General features: G+C 70.2%; 1 protein-coding gene across 4 annotated transcripts in view; it reads right to left on the bottom strand.

Moving 5' to 3' along the window:
* Positions 1 to 8,033, bottom strand: part of TNS1 (tensin 1) — a 37,469-nt gene extending 29,436 nt beyond the window's left edge. For 3 of the 4 annotated variants that reach the window (XM_032189603.1, XM_032189605.1, XM_032189607.1), the window contains exons 1-2: positions 7,956 to 8,032; positions 1,304 to 1,342 (exon numbers count right to left, since the gene is read on the bottom strand). In XM_032189603.1, the coding sequence (XP_032045494.1) occupies positions 1,304 to 1,342; positions 7,956 to 7,982 (66 nt within the window). In that variant the 5' untranslated portion in view covers positions 7,983 to 8,032. Of the gene's footprint in view, positions 1 to 1,303; positions 1,343 to 7,955 lie in introns of all 4 variants that reach the window. The other variant, XM_032189604.1, reaches the window with a different exon arrangement.
* Positions 8,034 to 18,729: the final 10,696 nt, after the last annotated feature.

The raw sequence follows: 18,729 nt of genomic DNA, 5'->3' as shown, positions 1-18,729 counted from the left end.
GAGAGCCGCGCGCACACGCACACAGAGTGGAGGCCGGGGTCAGAAGTTCCCCCCCCCGGCTATTTCTGGCCCTTCCTAGGAAGCGCTCCGCCGTGCCGTTTCCTTCCCTGCCCGCCTCCCCGTGGGAAGGACGTGTCCGTTCTTCCTCAAAGCCGGGAATCCCTCGAAACCCAAGCGTGGCACGGGGGTGACACGGAGCCCTGATGGGGGCCGAGGGCACTGTCCCCCTGCCTCGCAGCAGCTTGCCCCCTACGGGGCCGCAGTCACGGACGGAGAGCACCCACACCCCAACACCCCTCCTGCGTCCCCCAGGGCCAAATCCCCCAAAAGGGCTGGATGCTTCCCACATCCCTCCTCACCCCACAACCCACGGGGGGGGGGGGGGGAGCGCTGCGGTGATTTACAAGAAGAAAAGCAGCCCCCAGACTCCGCCGTGGCCCCCCAAAGCAGGCGCTGGGCGTTGTAGGGCCGCGCTGCAACGGGGAAAACAACGGCACTGCCTGGCCGGGGGTCACCCCGGGGGGGTCACCCCACGGGGCAGGGGATGCTGAGGAAGGGGTACATTTGGTGAGACGTCTCCTGCGGCCTCTGGAGCTTTGAAAAAGGGCCGGGGCCAGGGGCCAGCAGTGCCCAGACCCCAAGGACAGGGGCAGCGCTGCCACCTCCAGCCCTGGCAGCGGGGCAAAGCCCTCTCGATTTCCTCCCGAAGCCGCAGTAACGGTCCCAGCTGGGAGCCAACACGTTTCTGCCAACGATAAGTGCCCGAGGCGGTGCAGGCGGAGATTAAACCCGGGGCAGATAACCACGGAGGGGGCCCTGCTCACGCGCTGCCCTTGTGAGCTGGCAGGGGCCCTGCCGAGCATCCTCTGTGCCACGGGGTGCCCGGTCGGGGCCCCTGGGGGGGGCGCAGGCACCCGGCACCGTGCCAGGCTGCCCAAAGCCCTGCCACGCTGGGTTCACGTCACCCCAGACGCCCCCCAGCCTCCATCCAGCTCTGTGCACATCCGTCTGCTCATAAACGGCCCCGAGAGGGACAAAAGAAAGGGGTGACAATAGCAAGGGATGCTAACGTGCGGCCTTGGGCGCCCGCAGCCAAAGGCACATCTGCTAGAGCCATCTCCGGGCGTGCAAGAAACCCGCTCCAAGCCGGGAGGGGAGGCCCCCGGCTCCAGGGGACACCAGAGCCTGAGCTGGTCACGTCCCACCCGCCTGTCCTCCTCAGGGCCCGTGCCAGCCCTCTCCCCAAAAAGCCCCAGCTCTGGGGATCCAGGGACGGCTCCACGCGGGGTGGGGGGGCACTTACCAGCTCATAGTTGACCGCGGGGGCGCACGGGGTGGCAGCCTGCAAGGGAACAGAGAGGGCACGAATTAATCCCGGCACGGGAAGGGGACAGGGCGCAGCATCCCCCGGGGCAGAGCCAGCACCCAGCAGGGAGCGATGGGGACACCAAACCCACGGGCAGGAGCACAGGCACCGTCCCGAGGTCACGTCCCGAGGGCTCCTGTAGTGACAGGGGAGGACTAGGGGACACCCCACGCCCTGTGCCGGGGGCAGTGCCACGCGTCCTCAGGCCGGGCAGGGGCAGCCCCAGCCCCAGGTTTTTGGAACAAAACCCAGCCCGGCCTCGTGAGCGCTTCTGCAGACGCCAGACGAACAGCCCAGCTATTGTTACCTTAATTACCAGCGGCAATTACTGCCAATTAACCTTGGGTTTTGCGTGCGCCCCAGCGCGCTGGGAAGCAGCAGCACGCCGCGCTGGGAGAGGCAGCGCCTTGTTTGTCGGGGCCGGGAGCAGCACCAGGAGCTGCTGCAGCCCCGTGGAGGACTGGGGATGCTGGTGGTGGTGAGAGGCTGCGATTCAGGGCAGCTCGTCCCCTTTACTCCCCACATGTGTCCCCGGGAAGCAGTGATCCCATTAAGCCACCCCCTGCCCTGTCCCAGGCACTGATGCCTCGAGGTGATGAGCTCTGGCACCCAACACCACACCGGGGCCGGTCCCCAAGCACCACGGCACGGGAACCCCTTGCACCCCACTCTTCCTCCCTTGCCACGGGCTGCAAAAAGCAGGTTTTGGGGCAAAACCCCACTGTGAGCAGCCAGATCCTAAAGGTGCCCCCTCCCTCTCCAGCCGCCGGAGCGTTCCCGTCCCGCCTTCGTGTTTTGTTCGGGGGTTCCTCCTCCTCCTCCTCCTCCTCCTCCTCCTCCTCCTCCCGCTCCCTTCCCCTGCGCATTATTATTATGATTTTATTCTAATGCAGAAACGCTTCCATAAAAGGCCCCTTTCCCTGCCCCGCGGCGCTGGCCCCACGCCAGCCTCCCTGGAATGTTCTCCGGCAGCGAGCCGCCGCGGACGGGGCCGGCACGGGGCCGCGCTGCGCCCCACGCTGCGCCCCACACACGCCCCCCCCCCCACCCCAAGGGATGCTCACACAGGTTCCCCCACACCCCAGCAACCCCAGAACCCCAATTCCTGAGGCTCACGATGGGGGGAACAGGGGGAGCCGCTCCGCTCCCCCCGCCACGGGACACAAGGGCGCTGAGGACAGGTAGGGCGCGTGCCCACCCGCCCTCGGGTTTCCGCGCCAAGCTTTCAGGCTCCAGATGCTCCTTCAGCTGCAGAAGCTTCAAGGGGGTGTCCGTGGTCATAATTCCCTGCCCCAGTGGATTCTCCGATGACTAATATGGGGTTGTGCTCAGCCGGCACCTCTCCTCCCATTCACAGGAGGCACCGCCACCGCCTGTCTCTCTCTCATCCCAGAAAGGCAGTTTTAGGAGGCCGGCGGGAGCCCAACACCATTTTAAGTTTCTGCCCCTCTCCAGCTTGGCTAAAACGAGCTTTTGGGTTGAAGGAGAAGAGAGCAGCCCCCCGAGCCGGGCAGCACAGCCCTTCCTTCGGAAGCCGAGCTCCCGACCCAGCGGCACAGCAGCATCCCTCCTGTCCCCGAGGCACCCCAGCTGGTGGCAGCGGGGCTGCGAGCAAGGGGCTGAGCTTTCAGCCGGGCTTGGCAACGCCGAGCCCTGCTCCCATCCCCTCATCCCTCTGCCCCTCGCTGCCTGTCCTGCCCCTGCGCCCGTGAGACGAAGGGAAACGCTCAGGGACCACGCAGGTGACGGCGCCACCGCCATCCCCAGGGACCCCCACGTCCCCTGCTGCCGGGGTTTGGGGGATAAGGCAGGGGGTCTCGTGCACCCCCAGGCCAGGTTTGCCGGGCTGCAGCAGACACAGCCGCCTTTCTTCTCCCCCCCCCCGGCCGGTGTTTGCATTCCTGCCGCCCGGCTCCCTCCGCCGCGACCCCTCCGCCCGGCAGCCCTGCCCAGGAATGCGAGGAACGAGGCGCAGCGGGGCGGCCGCCCACCCCCAAGCCCTGCGCCCCCCCAGGTCGCAGCCCTTCCAAAAGGTCCCCGCCGTGAGACCCCGGCCTCTCCTCGAAGGTGAAGCCCAGCCCAAGTTTCCAACACGCCCCGTGGGGGCTCCCTGATGTCTCCTCAAGGGTTGGGCACCGAGCACATCCTGCACTTGGGGGGTGCCAAGGGGCTCCCCCTGCCTCCAGCCGCCTGCTGGCACAACATCTGCAGAAACTTCACGCCCCTGGGACATCCAGCAACCAGCAAACACCCGCGGTGACTCCGAGGGTCCCCTGGCTGGGCTGCGGGACGCGAGGATGCTGAGCTGTTGCTCCCGGGGCCGGGCAAGCACTGGCCCTCGGCCCGTGGCACAGCCCGCCCAGCTGCCGGTGGGTTACACAGGCCCATCGCTGACGCATATCCCTTCCTTTGGGTGGCGGTTTTTGTTTTTCCCTTCCCCAGGAGCTCTGATAAACAAGCCCGAGCCGTCTGATATCCGGGCCGGTGCTGACCCTTGCGGTGCCAGGAGTAGCGGCGGGAGCCAGAGCGCACCCAGTGTGCTCCCTGGCACCGTGGAGACACGCAGAGGGGAGACACATGGCCTCCCCCGGGGCCATGGGGAGGATGATCCCCTCCCGTGAAGCCACAAGAGCTGGGCAGAGGGTGGGACGTGCAGTTGCCAAAGAGGGCAGTGACTCAGTGGCTCAGTGGCTCAGTCACTGTCCCGCAGAACACCGCCGGGGTGGCACCAGAGGATGCGTGGAGAGGAGTCACCCCGGCCCACCCCTTGCATCCAGCGCCGTGTCACCCCGCAGGGGACCTCAGTCCCCCTAGGACAGTCACCTGAGCTGTGCGTCACCCCACGTCCCAGCTGTGCATCACCTCCCCGAAAGGACAAGGCTGAGAGCGGTGGCACCCCCGCATCCGAAGGGGAGCGACCCCGGGGCTCAGCGCCCCTCCGGCCACCTGCCCGCTCCCTGCTCCCACCCCAAATTTCACAGCGTGCGTTTCTCGCCGCCGCAGCCCATCTCCTGTTTATGCAACAAGTCCCCCGCACGTTTCCAGCCACGCTCCCCCCCTCGGCCCAGCCCCACCCTGCCCAGGCTCGGTGCGCTGCGGGCACCCCGTTGTGCCAGCCTCGGGGCGCCCGCACCCAGCCGCTCGCGGGGGGATCCCGAGAAACGGGGCTCAGCGCCCCAGAACGGCAAGTGCTCGGCTGCTTTTCGGGTTTCTGCCCCTCAGCCGGGTCCCGCAAAGCTGCGGGCAGGACGTGCCGGGAGCCCCAGTTTGGCCGGGATGAGTCAGGAGCTGGGGGTGAGTCAGGAGCTGGGCGGACGCCGGAGCGCAGAGGTCCCGCAGCTCCCAGGCTTTGCTCCGAGCATCCCCTTCCCAGAGCCACGGCCCCGCCACGTGCCCGGCCCCGAGGCACTCCCAGAGCAGGGCAGAGGCCACGGGCTGGGCGTCACCGTGTCCCTGCAGCCGTTGCACAAGAGATGCTGGCGGTACCCGGGGAGGGAAGCGCTCTCCTCCGATCCCCAGCCCGGAGGCTCGCTGCGGGGCGAACCCTTTGCAGCACCCGCACGCCCTGCTCCTGTTTCTCCCTTGCACGCCTCCTCGATTCAGGCCACTAAAACCCCACAGGAGCCACAAGGAGGGCTCAGGAACAGAAAGGATTCACCCTGTGCCCAGGCACAGGGGAAGGATGAGCACCAACCCCGGGGCAGGGCGAAGGCAAGGGGACGCCGTCCCCAAGCGCCCCACCACAGCCACCCCAAACCCCCAAAACCCCAGCAGCGCCCTTCCTTGGGGTCAGCACTGATTTCCACCAGCACCCGCAGTGCTCCAAGAGCCGTGGCACCGCGGCACAGCCCGGGGACATCCCCAGCTGCCCTGCTGCAGCCAGAGGCCACCAGCCACCCCGGTGACACGCGGGTGCCTGGTTAAGCTCACGGCAGGGGACGTGCGCCCGGCCCAGCACCAGCGCAGGATCCCTCCCCTCCCACCACCCCCTGCTATTTCCAACAAACACCTCCGGGCGCTGGCCCCGTAAACACCCTCGTGGCAACAAGTCCTCGTCCCCTGGCAGCGCCGTGGCTCGGGGCAGCAAACCCGAGGGGACCATGTAAGGGAAGGCAGCGGAGAGCTGCCGGGACGCCGCGCAGCCGCCCCACGGTGCTGAGCCTGGATGGGGTGGACCCTGCCCCGGTGTCCCACCAGGAAGGTGGCAATAGGGGCAGGGAGGGTGGCAGCCCCAAGGGCTCCCGGTGGCGTGTCACTTGTCAGGCTGTGGGGACCGAGCCGGGAAGGGGACGCGCGGGAAAGTTGCGGGGCCTCCAACTCCGGCTGGTTTCGATTGAACCAAAATAGCCGGGTTTAACCCAAATAAGGGCAGCTCCTGGCTCCGGAGGGCTTCGAGCAATCGGCCCAGGGGTTGCAGCGGCCGGACTGGGAGAAGGAGGAGAAGCCGTGCCCTTGGACATTCTTGGGATGTAAAAGGGCTCTTTGGGGTCGGCAGCACGGCACGGGCACCTCGGCGTGCCCCGGAGCGGGGCCGGCCCTGCTCTGCCTCCTCCTGCGGGCGCCGGGCTCGGCACGGGGCCGGCCACGGGCAGGGCCCTGCTGTGCTCCAGCACCTAAAAAGGCAACGTTTCGGCACCGGCCGCCCCGCCAGGCCAGCGCCTGCCTGGCTGCGGCCCCAGCGCCCGTCCCGTGGCCGCTCTCCCAGCCTGGCCGCCACCCGTGGGTGCTGCCACCCGTGGGTGCTGCCACCCGTGGGCGCAGGGGTGTCCGTCCCCAGGGTGCCACCTGCCCTGGCATGGGGACCCCGGATAGGAGCGGGGTCACTGCGCCCTGCTCCAGCCACGGGGGCGGGGGGACCCCAGGGCTCTGGTCCCACCCCGGGGACCCCGATAGGCCCCGGGGATCGACTGGGATGGAGAGGTCCTCGCGCGGGATTGGCCAGCGAGTGGATTCTTGCAGGGATTGGTCGGTGAGTGGATCCTCGCTGTCTGCACGTGGATCCCCCCGTGGCATTGGTTGGATCCCCGATACTCACATGGGATTGGCCAGGGCAGGGATCCCAGCATAGGATTGGTCGCTGAGTGGATCCCCGTGTGGGTGCCCCCCGGTCCCCGTGGAACCGCGCTCCCCGTGCCCAAACCGTCCCCTCCTGTGCCACCTGGGGGGCTCTGCCACCGTTTTGGGGTGCCACGTGCCCCTGCGCCACCGTTTTGGGGTGCCATGGGGACAGGGCGCACGAGGCTGGCCACGGGGCACAGCAAAGCCAGCGGGAGGCTGGCACCAGCCGAACCCTCCGGCTCTGCTCCCCCGAACAAACCGGGGTGCAAACAGAGCCACCGGCCCTCGGCGTTTGGGGAGAGGCCCCGCATGGGGCTCAGGACCCCAAAAGTCTGTGACACGGGCGAGCACAGCCCCGAGGAGCGGGGCCCCACGAAGCGTCACCGCCGGCCCTGCCCTTCCTGGCGCAGGGGCCCGCGGAGAGGCTGCCCTAGGGAGGCTCCAAAGCGGACACCGGGGGCTGGTGTCCCCCAGGGGTGCCACCACGGGGGTGGCATTGACCAGGGAGGCGTGGGACGAGCAGGGGGCCGCCGGCAGCGCCGTGCCCCAGCAGGGACAGCGCAGCCCTCTCCGTGTCCCCACACTGCAGGGGCACGGGGTGCGTGCTCGGGTCCCCCCTGGCTCCCCAAAACGCGTCCCCAAACCCGAGGGCACCCTCCACGAGCACCCAGGGGACGCAGCCACCGCTGCCCCCCTGCCAGCTCTGTCCCCACCACCCACAGCCGGGGGGGGACACCCGGGGACGGACCCCGGCCCCGCGCAGGGCTGCGCAGTTCTCCTTTTTTTCTTTTTTTTTTTATTTTTGTTGTTTTCCCCTTAAAAACAAAACGGCTGATGCCTCGCTCGGCCGTTTCCTCTCCCAGGAACACAGCCCAAAAACATCTGCGCCGCCGGGACCTGCCCTGGCGAATTTAACCCTCTGCCTGCCCGGGCGGCGGCGGGGTGGGAAGGGGGGGGCCAGGAGGCCACCGTGGTGTCCCCCCCCCCCCTCCCCAAGGCCCCTCACCACTCATTAACCCGGGGTTTAACCATTGACGGTCCCGCAGGAGGACGGGGAGGGGGGATTAACCCCTGCGCTGCCCGGCTGTCCCCACACACACGCAGCCCACCCCGTGACCCCCCCGGTGAGGGGACACGGCTGCCAAACCCCCCCGGTCCAGTGTGGGGACACGTCCGTGGAGAGGGGGCACGGGGTGCCCAGGAGGGACCCCCCCACACCCTGCACCCCCTCCCTGGCCCCCTCCCTTGACGCTGCTCCCCGTGTTGCCCCCTCCGAGCCCCCCACCCCCTGCGGGACCCCCTCCGGGCACCGACCCCCAGCAGCGTCCCCAAACCCGGAGTGTGCAGGGGGGCGCAGGAGGGGGTCCCCCAGCCACGCAGCACCCTCCCCGCACGGCTGTCACGCTCGGACCCCCCCCCACGCCCCCAGGAGATGCCGCCCCGCGCAGCGTTTGTCCCCCTAACGGGGTTTTGGGGGAGGAAAAGGGGGGGGGGGGCAAAGACCCCCGCGTGCCGTGGCACCCGGCTGTACCTGGTTCATGACGCTCCCGAAATCCATCCGGGGTCTCGCCTGCCTACATCCGAGGGGGACGGCAGCGCAGCCTCACCTGGCCGGGGGGCTCTGGGGGTGGCTGGGGTTGGGGTTGGGGGGGGGGGGTTTGCCGGGGAGGGAGGGGGGGGGGCCTGGGGCAGGCGGGAGCCCAGCGTCGCCCGGGCGGGCAGGCGTGAAGGCGGACTGCAGGCAGAGCCCCCCTCCCTCCCCGGGACAAGCCCGGAGAAGGAAGGAAGGAAGGAGGGAGGGAGGAGGGAGGGGAGGGAGGGAAAAAAGGGGGGGGAGAGCCCAAGGGTTTCGCTCCCCGCAGGCAGGACCCCGGCGATGGAGGGGAGCCGGGGAGGGGGGCCCTGCAACCCCCCCCCCTCCTCGCCCCTCCGTACCCCCAAGGCTGCCGGGGGGGGGCCCTGGGGCACCGGCCCCCGGCCTTGGGGGAGGACAGGGGGGGGGTCCCGGGTGGCTTTTTTCCACCGCTCCCCTCCCTCCTCTCCCTTCTCCCTCTCTTTCTTCTCCTCTTCCCTCTCTCCGGCGCGCTCCAAGTCGGACGCACACGCCCAGCCCCGCTCCCCTCGCCTCCCCCAAAAACGCCCTTAAAGGCAACCGGGAGCCGAGCCCCCGGGGCGAGGGGCGCTGGCGAGGGGGGGACACACACCCCCCTCCCCGACCCCCAAATCCAAATTTTGCCCCCCTCCCCGAGCAGCCCAGCCCAGCGCCTCGCACGTCCCCGTGCCAAGGGGCCCCGGGCGGGCGGCGGGGTCGGGGCCTTATCGCCCCGCGTGACGCTGGTGGCGTCCCCGTGCCCTTGGCGGGGGGGTGGCAGGGGCACAGGGGCACAGGCACGGGGCTCGGCTTGGGGTCTTTCTGTTTGGCCCCCCCAAACAGGGGACAGCTCGGTCCCCCACCCTGCATGCCCGAAAAATGGCTCTCGGGTACCCCGCTGGTGCCGGAGCGGGGGCAGCGAAGCTTTGCCCCCAAAAATGCCAAAAAAAGGATGGGGAAGCACTGACTGCCGGCGCTGTCCCGTGGCACGCGACACCCTGCCAGCCCCCCCACTGGCCTGTCCTAAAACCGGGGCACACCCAACGTCCCCCTGGCCTTCCTCCCACCTCCCTCCAGCCTCCTCCTCCTCCTCGGGGTGCCGGCAGCGGCGTGCGAGCAAGTGGTCAGTGCCAGGACACCCGGGCGCAGAGGGGCCGTGGTGTAAGGAAACCCCGGCCGCAGCGGGGCCGGGGGCGAGCCCACAGAAAGGCAAACAGGCCGGGGGGGGGCCACGAGCCAGCCGCCGGGCCCAGCACTGTTGACATTTTCTCGCCCAACACCTCCCCGTTCCTGTTTGCGTTTCCGTCCTCGCGCCGCGGGCCCAGCCAAAAAAACTCCAGGGCTGGCTCTGCCTGGAGCCAGGGGCTGGGATGGGGTGGGATGGGGTGGGATGGGGTGGGATGGGACGGGATGGCAGCGAGGGGCTCGCCCTCTGCCTTCTCCCCCCGGGGCCACACAGCTTTCCACGTCCGACCCGAGCATCCCGCTGATCGCATCCCCTGCGCCACGCCGGGGCCGCTCCTCCTCAGCCCCACGCAGCCGCTGCTGGCACCTGCACCCGCTGCTCCTGGAAAGCGTGGAGAGAGCCCCCGGCGCGTGAGGAAACCGAGGCACGGGGCGGCTGCGTGCCCTCGGAGGGCTCGGGGGGCTGGGGGCTTTCCAGCAGAAAGGGGGCAGGGGAGCAACGAACGCCCCCAGCCCAGGAGCAGGGCACGGAGCCGGAGCCGGCACAAATCTCGGCTCCCCAGGACGCGGCCCCGGGGCAGCTCCCAGGCCCTGGGAAACCCCAGTGTGGGAAGAGCCGGGGCCAGATGGGAAAGGCTCGGCATCCCAGGGGGTGAGCGGAGGGCACTGACAGCTCAGCCCTGTCCCCTGCCTGCAGGAGCTGTCCCCAGGGAGGCGACGGAGCTGTCCCTCGGGGAGGTGACGCGTCCCCTCCACAGGGCGCAGCCATTCCAGTCCTTAAAGTGTCTCTGAACTCAGACCCCCGCCAGCCACCAAAAACATCCCGGAGCCAACACGGGACAGGGGGACGGGTCCAGCAGGCGGCCCAGTGTCTCCGGTGGCCTCGCGGAGCCCCCCCAGGGAAACCTGGGCCCTGTGATGGACCCCACCTGAACCAGCTCCTGCGCATCCCAAAACAGCCATCCCCATCCCAAAACAGCCATCCCCATCCCAAAACAGCCACCCCGGAGCGCACCCAGCCCGGGAGGAGCATCCCCACCCACCCCCAGGGTGGCAGAAGGAAGGGGACGTGGGGACCAGCCCTCGGGGGGGAGCCTCCCCGCGCTCCCCCCTGCCCTGAGCGCGGGCGGGCTCAGCACCCGGAGGGTGCAGGACGGGCCCCAGCTCCAGCGACCCCCCCCCACCCCCCAGAGCTGAGACAGAGGCTGAATATTTCGGCGGTGACGTAAAGAAGGGGAAAAAGGAAAGAGAAAAAAAAAAAAAAAAGAAGAAGAAGAAGGAGAAGGAAAAAAAAAAAAAAAAAAAAAAAAACAACACAACCCAAACCCCCCTCCAGGACCCGCTGCGTCAACACCAGCTGGCACAGCGGCCGGGCAGGGCTGGCCCCCCTGCAGCCCCCCGTCCCGCACCCCGGCTGGGCCCGTGCCAGGGCCAAGGACACATTCCTGCTGCATTCCTCCCCCGTGCTGTGTTGTGGAGACCATGGGTGTTGCTAATTATCTGTCCCGGAGGCAGGGTGGCTTTTAACGGGGGGCATCGGGGACAGGGATGGGACGCCCAGCGCGAGGCACGGGGCCGGGGGCAGCCCAGCAGGACAGCCGTGTGCCGCAGCAGGGTCACTGCTGTCCCCTCCCCGTGTCCCCCATTCATGGCACAGCCACAGGGCCCGGCCGTGCCCCAAACAGCACCCAGCACCCCAAATCCAGGCTGCCCGGATGCGTCCCCGCCGCGTCCCCCCCCTTCCCACAGCCCAGGACCCCGTCCCCGTGCGGGGGCACAGGAGGTGCCGCGGGCACCGGGAGCGATCGCTGTGGCCAGGACACACCTCGCTGCACGGCCCTGGCCCCGCTCCAGCGCCCGGTTTAATGATGGACAAACCCCCCCCCCTCCCCGACCCCACGGTGGGGGGCACTTTGGCAAACAAGCCGAGCCTGGAACGGGGCCAGCAGGGGATGGATCCGGCCCCCGGCACGTCCCCGGAGCACGCGCGGCCCCCCCTGCACCCAGCACCTTGGGGTCGCCCCCAGCAGCACCACCCTGGCAGGGTGGGACCCACGGGATGGGGCCCCCACCTCTGCACCACAGCCCCGGGGGGTGAGGACGGGACCTCCCCACGCACCCCCGGGGGCTCACACGTGCCCGGCCACCCCCCCGTGACTCAGTTTCCCCATTTTTGCAAAGGAAGCTGCAGCCCCCCCCCCAGCTTTGGGCTGAGGACCCCGGCACAGCGAGGGATGGAGGAGGAAGGCTGGGGGGCTTGAGCGCACGCTGGTGTCCGTCCGTCCGTCCCCCTCAGAGCGAAGGGGGGAAGGTTTGCTAAGCAAGGAAAAATCCCCCGAGCGGAGGGGCCGGGCGCGAGAAGGGCCTTACATGGGCATGGGAACGGCTTCGTGCTTCCCAGATGATGTCTGTGCGTCTGCCCCGGCCCCCCCAGTGCCGCCCACGGGCTGCGGGCACCCCGCCAGCCTCGCCTGGCACCGCGGGGGCACGGCCACTTCGCCGCCCCCAGGTCCCCCTCGGTGCCACCAGCACCTCCGCATCCCCCTTCCCACCGTAGCCCGTCCATTTGGGGCTTTTACATGGGGTTTTTTCCCCAGATGGGGCCAGGAGGAATCCAGGGGGCTGCGGGAGGGCTCGGGGCAGGGCCCCTGGGGAAACCACAGGGAGGGGACACGAAGGCAGCGGGGACAGGAGCAGCCGAGGGGGGGGCGTCACGAGCTCAGCAGCATCTCCAGGGCAGCAGGAGGAAGCGTTGGGGCGAACAGCACCAAGCACCTCGGGGGGGGGGGGGGATCCCGTTTCCCCACTCCCCGAGCATCCAGGGGGCGCAGGGGTTAAAGGCGAGGGGCTTCAGGTGGACACGAGGCCATTTTCACCCTGAGCTGAGCCCCCTCCCCGCACGCTCCCTCCCTGGAGACCCTAAAGGAACGAGCTGGCGTGAGCCCGCTGGCTGCTCGCCTGGCCGCAGCAGCCCCTCCCTGGGCGCTGGCCCAGCGGAGCCGCGGAGAAGGCCCCTGGCCCCGGCCCCACGCACGCACCCCCCCGCCCCAGCAGCACCCCCGCAGGGGGGAAGCTCCAGCCCCCGACGAGCGTGGGAAGGGGGAGGGAGGCCGACCGACTGCAGCGGGTTTCCCTCACGCACCCAGCCGGCGCCCCGGGTGCAAGGCCCTGCGGGCGCGCAACCCCGTAGCAGACAGCGGAGAATCCCCACCAGCCGCTTCCTCCCGCCTGCAAACGCTGGCAGACGCTCCCCGCCACCGCGTGCCGTGTTGTAGGCATCCCCGTTCCCTCTCCCCATCACCAGGGCACGCTGCCTCCCCCAGCTCAGCCCCAGGGCGCTTGGCAGAGGGTCCCCGGGGTGACGCAGGGTCCCCAGATTGTCACTGGGTCCCCACAGGGTCCCCACAGCCCTGCCGAGCCTCCCAGCCACCTCTACCCTGCCCGCTCGGGACCCGGGGTGCCGGGCACATCCCAAAGGTTCCCCTGCAGCCCCTTGAGCCCCCGGCGTGGTGCCAGGGCTGCTCCAGCACCACCCACACCGCGGCACGCTGCGAAGCGCCACGCGTGCCCGGCCCCTGGCACGGCCGCCTCGGGGCTCCGGAGCCAATTCTCTCCCTCCCTGCCCAGCCGGGCACGGGCACGGGCACGGGCACGGGCACGGGCACGTCCCAGCCCACGCTGCCCGCCCGGGGCGCGCCAGCCTCTTCCCGCCAGAGATGCCAGCCCCGGAGCCGCCTGGCACCCGTCCCTCCCCGGGGGCTCGGGAATGCGCAGCCCAAAACCCAGCCCCGCTGGCAGGGCAGGCACGGGCAGCGGGGTGGCACGCCGCCGCTTTGGCACTGGTGACAGCGGTGCCGCCGTCAGCAGGCAGCAATCCGGGTGCCCGCCCGGTTGGGGATGGCCGGCGTGGATCCCAAAACCCCTGCTCAAGCCCCCAGACCCCCCCCTTCCTGGATAAAAGGGGACCAGCCTTACCTTGGCTTGGCACTTGGTGTGGCAGGAGAGCTTGCAGCCTGCGGGAGGGGACAGGGCGTTAGAGGGGACACATGGGGGCAGCCCGCGGTGACCCCACACGCAGGGTTGCACCCACGAGGGGGCACGGACCACACCAGCCCCCCAGGACTGCGGGAGCACCCACAGAGATGCACAAACCCTGCCCCCGTGCGCCCCACATGTGGGACACGTCCCCCCCCGTGGTGCCAACGTGCCGGGGGCGCGTGTGCCTGTGCGCACCGCGGTGCCTGGAGGTAGGGGGCACGGATGGAGAGCGCGTGGTGCCAACTCTGCTTGTGAGCTCTTGCACACCCACGCACACCCACGCAGCTGTGCACACTCACTGCACGTCTCCGTGCAGGACGCCAACCCATCAGCGGGGCAACACCAGGCGCACCCCGGCGCGCCGCCCCCAGGGGACGCCAGGGTCCCCACGCAGCGTGGCCGCAGCTGCACGGCCCCCCCCAAAGACCCCGTCCCCCCCGGGATGGTTTCCTGCAGCGCAGGGAACACAGGAAGGCGCATTGTTCCCGCGGCCGGGAGCGTTTCCTCCCGCCGCCCCTCGCACGGGGCTCGGCGTCACCGCACACGTGCGAGGGGCCACGTCACCGCGTGTCCCACCGGGCGCCCCGGCCTCGCCAAGGGGGGACAGCGGCCACCAGGAAAGCGAAGGGGAGGAGCAGGCAGCGGGGCCGTGAGCGTGCCCGTGCCCGCACGTGCGGGGTGGCGTCGCGTGCACCAAGCGGGCAGCGTTGCACGCGTGTTGCACGCTTGTTGCACGCTTGTTGCACGCTTGGTGCACGCTCGGCCACGCGCGCAGACGCCCGCCCCGCTCACCTCGGCAGGTGCTGCCCTGGCGCGTGATGGCCTGCCGGCAGATCCCGCACGCCTTCACCTTCTTGAAGCTCGTCATCTTGAAGGCGTGCGCCGGGGGGGCCTCCAGGTCCTGGGGCTGGGGGGGGGGACACACGGGGACACGTCAGCAGGGCAGGGGGAGCACCGAGACCCCCGCTCCCTCACCCTGCTCCAGCTCCCCTCCGGGCACAGCCTCACCCCCCTTCCAGGGCACCCCAATTGTGCCTTCCCCGCGCCCCACCGGTGCCGGGGGGGGGGCTGCGACACCCCCCGGGCCCTATAAAGAGTCTCTGCCGCCCTCTGGCGGCGCGCACCGGGGCGGAGCACACACGTGTGAGCGCACGCAGGGTGGGTGTGCGCGCACGGGGGTGCACGCGGAGACCTGAGCACGTGCACGCGCACGGCGTGTGGCCACGTGTGGGTGTGCACACGCGTGGACACACGTGTTTGTGCGTGTACAAGCGCGTGTGTGTGTGCACAAGCGTGCACAAGTGTTGGCACGGGGGTGCCGGCACGGGGGTGCTGGCACGGCCGCGGGCAGCCGGTGCCCACCCCGACCGCCCCAGGACTAATGGGATTACACTGAGGCCCCGCAGCCCCCCCTCCTTTCACCCTGCTCCCCCCCTCCCCCGGGCACCCGAATTGTCCGTGCTGCCCCCCCCCCCACCTTGCTCCTCCTGCCTCAGTTTCCCCAGTGAGGGGTGGGGGCCCCAGATCCTGCGGCTGCAGGCAAAACGTCCCCTGGTGGTGCCCAAACCCCCCCAAGTTGTCCGTGTTGTGTCCCCCCCCCCCCAAGGGGCTCCCACTGCAGAGTTGCTGGGTGACAGCGAGGCCTAACGATGCCACGAGCTCATTTGCATATGCAAAGCAGCCTCCCCGCTGCAGGGTGCCCCGGGAAGAGGCTTTGCCCCCCGCTCCCAGGGATGCCCGGGGATGCCAGCCCGTCTCCCACACGCCACCCCCCCCCCCCAAACTCCGCCAGCCTGGCCCCGCACAGGAGCTGGGGTCTGCTTCGTTAAGGGCAATTATCCTCATTAGGGGAAGCGCAGCCCCCCCTGCTCCCACCCCTCGGAGCCCCCCTGCGCTTGTCACAGTGCCAACGCCGTCCCCGCGCCGGGGAGGTGCCCCCAGTCCCGGGAAACAATGGGATCCCAGCTCCCTGCCGGCCAGATCCGGGCACCAGCTCCCTTTTGGGGCTGGGGGGGGACACACAGGGGGGGTCTGAGCCCTTCTGGGGCTGTCACCTTGAGAGCCTGGGGTCCCCAAATCCGGCAGAGGGACCCCAAGGAGGCTGGAAGGGGACCCAGGTGTCCTGGGCTGGATGAGGCCCCAGGGAGAGGTGCCAGATGGATCAAGCGCCGGGACGCCTGGGTTCACTGCCCAGCACTGCAGAGAGCCGCGGGGGGGGGACAGCGGGGGGAATGTCCCCCCCCCACCCCGGGGAAGGGGGACACCCGCCTCCTCCATCCCCCATCCCATTTGGCTGGGGCTGCAAAGCTGAGGTGGGAGGGGGGCATTTTTGGGGTGCTGCCCCGGAGCCTCGGAGCCCGACTGGTCTGGATGGGGAGGGGGGGGCGCAGAGCCCCGAGCCCCCAGCACACACCAGAACCTCCCAGTTTGACCAGTGCCCCCCCCTCTCCTCCAAGCGCCACGGAGCCTCGAGCACAGGGCCAGGCTGCGCGTAACGGGGGGGCCCCAAACACCCCCACCGAGCCCCCCCGGCCAGCCCCGCGTCCCCCCCGCATCCTCCCCAACCCCCTCCGCCCGCTCCCCCCTTGCTGCAGCCGTCCCGGTCCGGTGCCCCCCCCACCCCCCCACCCCCCTTGGCCCCATCCCGGGTCCCCCCACCCCCGGAGACCCCCGTGGATACTCAAGGGGGGGGGGGGGGCACCCCGGTGCCAGCGCAGCACTTCCCCCAAACCTCTCCCACCCCTCCACCGCCCCCCCCTCCCCAAACTCCCCGCGCCCCCCCTCCTCTTTTCCAGCCGTTCCCGGTTCATCACCAACCCCCCCCCAGCTTCTCCCCACCTCCGTGCGCCCCCCACCGCCCCCCCCCAGCGCCCGGTACCCCCGGCCCCGTACCCAAAGCAGGCAGGAGAGGCACAGCCCGGTCATGCTGCCCCGGCGGCCCCGCCGCACCTCCCGCAGCCCGGCCCCGCTCGCTCCGCCCGCCCGGACCGCCCCCGACCCCCCCCCGACCCCCCCAACCCAGGACCGAGCCCCCCCCCCCCTCGGCTCCCCCCCCTCTCCAAGCTGGGGACAAAGAGAAGGGGGCAGCGCGCACCCTTCCGCAGCCCCCCTCGCAGCACCCAGGGGCAATTTGGGGGGATGTATGGGGGGCAGGCGCCTTCAGGGAGACCCCCCCCCCCCCCAAAAAAAAAAAACACACGCTGTGGAGGTGGCCTGGCCCGGGGGGGGGCCCCCCGCTTGTCCCCTGGGTGGTCCCGGGGAGGGAGCAGTGCGGTGCCAAGGCCACGCTGCGCAGAGCTGGGGGCCTCGCAGGGGGGGGGCGAGCGCTCGGCAGTGCTAATAGGGGGGGTGGGGGGGGAATTTGGGTGCCCTGGCACAACTGGGGGGGCTTGGTTGGTGGCTGGCAGCCCCCCCAAGACTCGGGGGGGGGGCTCATTTCCCTGGGGGGGCGCACAGAGCACAGGGAGCCCCCCATGGGTACCAGTGGTGAGGGCGCATCCCCCCCCCCCCCAAAAACCCCAGCCCCACAGCCCCCCAGCATTAACAGGGGCCCTCTGTGTGCCCTGTCCCCCCCCCCCAGGGCCACCGTGTCCCCCCCCCGGCACAGCCAAGTGCCACCCACGCCTGCTTCCAGCAGCGGTGCCCCCACGGTGCCCCCCCCACCCCGTGCACACACCAGGCACACGCATGACCGGGTGCGCCACGCGTCCCGTGCGTGTCACCCATGGGTGCCCCCCCGCTGGGGGCTGTCCCCCCCCCACCCTGGGTGACAACGGGGACGGGGACACTCCGTGCAGGGCAAACTTTCGGCACCGGGATCCTGCTCCCGGGGGGCACCCCGGGCCGGGGGCTTTTTGGGGACGGGGATCCTGCGCACACCGGGCACGTTCTGGGATCTCCGGGGCTGGGGGCTTTTTAGGGACAAGGCCCCCCCCCTGCAGAGGAGATGGGGGTCCCCCCGTTCTGGGTGCTGTAAGGACACGGGGACACCCCTTTTCCTCAGCACCCACTCCATAAGGGGCACGGGGATCCCAACAGATCCCTTCAGGGCAGGGGTTACAGGGTGGGGAGGGGGGGGGGGGCCCAGTGCCATGCAGTGGGGGGGGGCACACAAGGAGGGATAAATGACAAGGGCCCCCCCCCGGCACACTTTAACCCCTCGATATCTGCAGGTGGCAGGAGCAGTGCCAGGCTGCCCCCCAGCCCCACGCACCCCCAGAAGCTGCCCCAGCCCCGTGCGCCCCCCCCTTGCCATGGCACCCCCGTGGCCCCCCCCCCGGCACCCCCTTACCTCCCTGTGGCGGCGCAGGAGGCAGGACACCAGCGATCGCCCCCAGCCAACCAAGGTGGCAAAGCACCAGCGCAGCCGGGTCATGGTGCCCCTACCCGGGGGTCACCCAGGATTTGGGGGGGGGGGGACACTTTTTGGGGTTGGGGGGGGGGGGGCCCCAGCCAAATCCAGCCGTGCCCTCGGGTCGCAACAAGCTGCGGTGCCCGGGAGGTGCCCGGGAGGTGCCCTGGTGTTGGGCACGGGGCCGTGCGGTGGTGATGGGCTGGGGGCTGCGGTCCCCCCCAGGCCCTGTGTGTGTGTGTCCCCCCCCCCACTTTGGTCCCCCCAGCGTCGCCTGCGCGCTGGCAGCAGGCAGGGAGCACCGTGCCCGCCCATGTCCTGCAGTGCTTGGGTGGGAGCCAGCTCCAGCACGCTCCCCCCCCTCCTCCTCCTCCTCCTCCTCCTCCTCCTCCTTCTCCTTTTCCCCCCCCCCGTGCCCCCTGCCGGCCCCCCCTGCACCCACCGGGTCCCGCTGTGGGGTGGGTGCCAGATCCTGGCAGCACCCCCCCCTTCACCCCCTGTTATTTAGGGGATGCCTGGCTCTGATTTGCCCCCCCCACCCCCCATCCTGCCCCCCAGTTTCCCTTTGGCACCCCCCGCCAGGATCCCCCCCCAGAGCCCCCCCCAGCCGAGCCAACCCCTTCCCCACAGCCTTGGGATGATGCTTCAGGGGTGACCCCCCCCAATGGGTGCACCCCCCCCTTGGGTGCCCCCCCACAGCCCCCCGGCATTACCGGGGGGGTCTCCTCATCGCAGGGCACACCCTAAACCCCCCAATTTTTTGGGGGGGGACACATGGGATGGGGACATGGGGGGGTCCCTCATGCGCCCCACGGTGCGCAGAGGGCTGGGGGGGGGCAAGCAGGGCGCAGTGCCCCCCCCCTCGTGATGGGGGTGACATCACCGCTGGCCACGCTGTCCCCCACCCCCATTTAATTAGCAGATGGCCCCCGCCCCCCCCCCCCCAAAGCCAGGCAGCGCCAGGCCTGTGCGGGGCCATTAGCGTTATTGGCTGCGCCAGGCCCCGCTAATTGAATTGCACCCGCGCCAAGGGCGGGCAGGCGGCCCCCCCAGAGCCCCCCCCCAACCCCATCCCATCCCAAAATCCCCCCCCTTTAAGGGACGGAGGGACACAGCTGCTGGGTGGCCCCCCCAGGGGAC

The sequence above is a fragment of the Aythya fuligula genome, chromosome 6, assembly GCF_009819795.1.
Source record: "Aythya fuligula isolate bAytFul2 chromosome 6, bAytFul2.pri, whole genome shotgun sequence".
Lineage (NCBI taxonomy): Eukaryota > Metazoa > Chordata > Aves > Anseriformes > Anatidae > Aythya > Aythya fuligula.
This window is presented reverse-complemented; position numbering and strand designations above follow the sequence as displayed.